Source organism: Sinocyclocheilus anshuiensis, unplaced genomic scaffold (genome assembly GCF_001515605.1).
Source record: "Sinocyclocheilus anshuiensis isolate Anshui unplaced genomic scaffold, SAMN03320099.WGS_v1.1 scaffold1626, whole genome shotgun sequence".
Classification (NCBI taxonomy): domain Eukaryota; kingdom Metazoa; phylum Chordata; class Actinopteri; order Cypriniformes; family Cyprinidae; genus Sinocyclocheilus; species Sinocyclocheilus anshuiensis.
Window position 1 is genome coordinate 605,816 of NW_015547254.1, and position 3,954 is coordinate 609,769.

Genomic DNA, 3,954 nt, shown 5'->3' on the forward strand with positions numbered 1-3,954 from the left:
ATGTGGTTGCCGCAAGCCTGCCGGCTGCTCCTTCGTCGAATCCGCTGGCCATGGCTCACTCAGCCCGCCGGCCGCCGCTCACTCAAGCCACTGTGTGTTTCGTTGTGAAAGCGAAACTACTTTGTTTGGCCTTCCAAAAGAGGACATAATGTTTCACAATAATGTACATTATGTGGAAAATAATGTGTTTTTTTTACTTTAAACCGCAAAAACACATTGCATTACACCAAATACACAACATAATGTTCTTTTTAGCAACGTCATATGACCCCTTTAATACAGTTGCTTTAATAAGAATCAATGTATAATTGATGTATATAGTGTTTTTTTTTTATATTTGTTCATTCAATTTCTTGAATGCTACTGCTAAATACACCTAGTGTACCTGAAAAATAAAGCACTGTTTGTTTTATTTGTATATTATTTGTGTTAGTAATGTGTATCTTAGTTCTTATTTTTAATAACAAAGATAAAATAATGACAGTGATTTTTATCTTCGCTCGCTTTGGCCTAAATGTCTGCCATTGTTTTTTATTTTATATTTTGTTACCTTGTAAGGTTTTGTTTTTAAAATAGGGAAATTAGTCATGATAAATCATCATGATAAAATTGTGTTTTTCCTGAAAAAAATCGTGATATGATATTTTTGCCATATCGCCCACCCCTAATTTCCACCCCAAATTAATGCTTCTTTGTGATTATTCTTCACTACAGGTAATAAGAATATTATACAGGTAATAAGAATAAAGGTAATCAGAAACAAAAAGAATCTTTTTGTAAAAAGTCTCAGTTATATTACTTTATTCTCCCTGACAGTCAAGCCCTGAATAGTATAAAATATATGACCATTTGCCATTTTTAGGGGAAACATATCCTGCAGTCACTAACAGGTATTCAGTCTGTGTTTTTGTGTACTGACCTGAGTTTTCTGGTGCAACACCAGACATTCATCCAGATGGGCCAGAGTCCTGTCCACTGCTTTGCGGACTCTCTTGCGAGAGGTACCGGCCTGCCAGGTCTCTCCGTCTGCCATGCTCTGATAGCAGTCCGGCTGGATAGCTGCCTGAATAGCCATGAACCTAGCCACTGTCAGCTCTATCCTTCCACCGCTGCCCCACACAGACACTGTCTGTTTAATCGCACACAACCATTAAATCCCTCACAATTAACAGTAAAGGGATGGCATAGCTTTAGAGGACACAAAAGCTCTTTGTAAGCCAAACCGCAGCAGTTGAAAACCAATGAGATTTTACTAAATTGACTATTTGTAATGATTTATTGGAAGTGTTAGTGACAAAAGAGGCTGAAAACAATCATTCGACAGTTCTCTTACCTTGTTGGTGACGTGACCGGCAGGGCTGGCGTTTGCAGAATCATGCAGAGAGCAGAAAAGCACAGTATCATGAAGACCTGCGTAGGAAACCATCAGCTTTGTGTTAATCACACCAGAGAATTAGCTGATCAGATGTCTTTTGTAACTAGCACAACTCAAGCAGCTACTTCTAATCAAAACAGACATCATGCATTCAAATCTAAAATGTTTTAACACCAATTTCAATGACTGAAATTTTAAAGCTATAAATAGTACAAACACAACATATGACGAACTGCAAAATACACTTGTATTATTCATCCATTTACTAAATCCTCAACAGCGATGGAATGCATAAGAACAGTCCAATGCAATCAGGCAGAACACTTGTTCATTATAACAAAACTGCTTACTGGCGAAATAAACAACCAAGAGCTCAACTCATTATTCTGAACATATAAAAATGCATTTATATGGAGATTAGGACAAATTGGGGCACTGATGAGTGGTGTTGATGGCAAAAGTGTACATTTGCATAGCTTGTACAAACTAATTCCCAACTGTAGATTAGACAAACGTGTACATGTATGAAAGGAACATGAAGAGGAATCTAAATTCGGCATTATATGGAAATGATGGAGGTGAACTTCAGTGACCAACTTTATCATTTACAACAATTTTCTTTTTGTAATGCTCCAAATGGAGAACTAGCAGCCACCTCAAGTCACCCTTTGAAATGTCTTCACGGTCACACATCTTAATATTGTGAATGCAATTACCTTTCTCATTTCTGGTTGGATTGCTCAAGGCAACGACTGAAACAGTGCCCTTCTTTTTCGTTACGGTTGCAAAATTAAAACTGAAAACTCATTTTTCGAAAATACATCTGCGGTATGCATCCAAGCATGAATGCATAATTATTTCTAAACAGTCAGTAGTCTGCGAGGGAGGAGATAATCTGAAAACAAGCCTTCAGAACTAAAAATCAACACCCGCACTGGTAAATTAGGTTGGTTGAAAGCTAAAAGAATTTCAAAACCAAACTAACTTTATTTAATATTAATATTATTTTACAATGCTTATGGTTTGGGATATTGAAGTGTGTAATTTCTACTAGTAGCACCAATTGGAATTGCTATTTGTTTGTTCGAGCAATAGAAGTGGCTTGAAACTGGTTTCAAGTTTATTTTGAAACCAGTTACCAGAAACCAGAAACTGTTTCACCTTTAAGAAGAGTTTAACCATGTTTCAAAACTTATAGCACTGTGAGCAAAAGAGATTTTTATCAAGTGCTTCAAGTCTCAAAGCTTGAGCAGGATTGACCTATAGCCAATTAATTTTTTTTTAAATTGGAATCATCTTCAGAAGTGTAATACTTTCTGCCACAGTCTCAGCTCCAGAACCTCTTTGATAATTTATAAACCATTTGATGTGTGAATTTTCAAACTGTGTGAACTACTTCAAGATCTATAAGCCAACTGAGAAAATGTTTACACCCACACTGCTGGCTAGAAATGACTTACAATACTTGTGTGATAAAGAAGATCTTTTCAATTATCTTGAACAAACTACTAGTCACAGTAGGTCATCTATTCATCTCAATTGCAGTTGCTGGACCCAAATGAATTATGTGATTTGAAGTCTGCCATATTTGGCTGAGGACAAAACTTTTTGCGTCAATCACCTGAACTGTAAATGTCATGTGACTAATCACTTTAGAACCGCAGGAAAATTGTATTATGACAACAGTGGGACTAGCTGATGGCACCACAAAAGCCCCAAACTTTTCATTAAAGTGGTGATTCACCGCTGACAAGCAGGGATTTTAATGAAAGCTGGCTGTCTATGCAACAGAAACTAAATGTTTTATTTTTAAATCAGTGCTACATAACTGCACAATTGTTTATAAAAGCCATTCATAAAAATCAGACATCTGTACTTATAATTAAATATCAGGGATGTTGCTAAGCGAAGATATTCTTACAGGCACACTGTCTGAAGACATTTTAACCAAGAGAAAGCAAATCACAAAAAGTTAGTGAAAGAGTGAAATGCTAACCTGCAAACTTTCTGACACCCTCTTTGAATTCCTCCAGAACCTCATGATGCTCTGCACTGAAAAAGAAAAAGTGCTGAATAACTGAAACTGTAGATATATAAAATAAATAAAATAAATCAAACCTTTGTCAATATGGAAAAAAATATTTGCAAATGCAAGATCCATCCCTAATTATACTTTAATACTTTTATTTTTATTTACACTACTGGTCAAGTTTTTTATGGGATTTTTAAAAGAAGCCTTTTACACTCACCAAGGCTACATTTATTTCATAAATTTAAAAAAACTGTAAATACAGAAATCTCTTTGAAATATTATTACTACTTTAAATAACTGTTTTCTATTTATATATATTTTAAAATGTAATTTATTCCTGTGATGCAAAGCTCAGTTTTCAACAGTTATTACTTAAGTCTTCAGTGCCACATGACACTTCAAATGAACAATATTTATTTGAAATAAAAATCTTTTGTAACATTACATCTCTGTCTTTAGAGTCACTTTTGATCAATTTAATGTCCTTACTGAAAAAAAGTACTAATTCTTTACAAAAATCTTACCCCAAACGTTTGAATATTATCAA

At 35.0% G+C, this 3,954-nt stretch overlaps 1 protein-coding gene across 3 annotated transcripts in view; it reads right to left on the reverse strand.

The window, feature by feature from the left end:
- LOC107701667 (queuine tRNA-ribosyltransferase subunit qtrtd1-like) overlaps nt 1–3,954 on the reverse strand; it is a 22,941-nt gene that overhangs the window by 17,115 nt on the left and 1,872 nt on the right. For all 3 annotated transcript variants that reach the window (XM_016503721.1, XM_016503722.1, XM_016503720.1), the window contains exons 3-5: nt 3,372–3,427; nt 1,334–1,410; nt 920–1,129 (exon numbers count right to left, since the gene is read on the reverse strand). In XM_016503721.1, the coding sequence (XP_016359207.1) occupies nt 920–1,129; nt 1,334–1,410; nt 3,372–3,427 (343 nt within the window). The remainder of the gene's footprint in view (nt 1–919; nt 1,130–1,333; nt 1,411–3,371; nt 3,428–3,954) is intronic.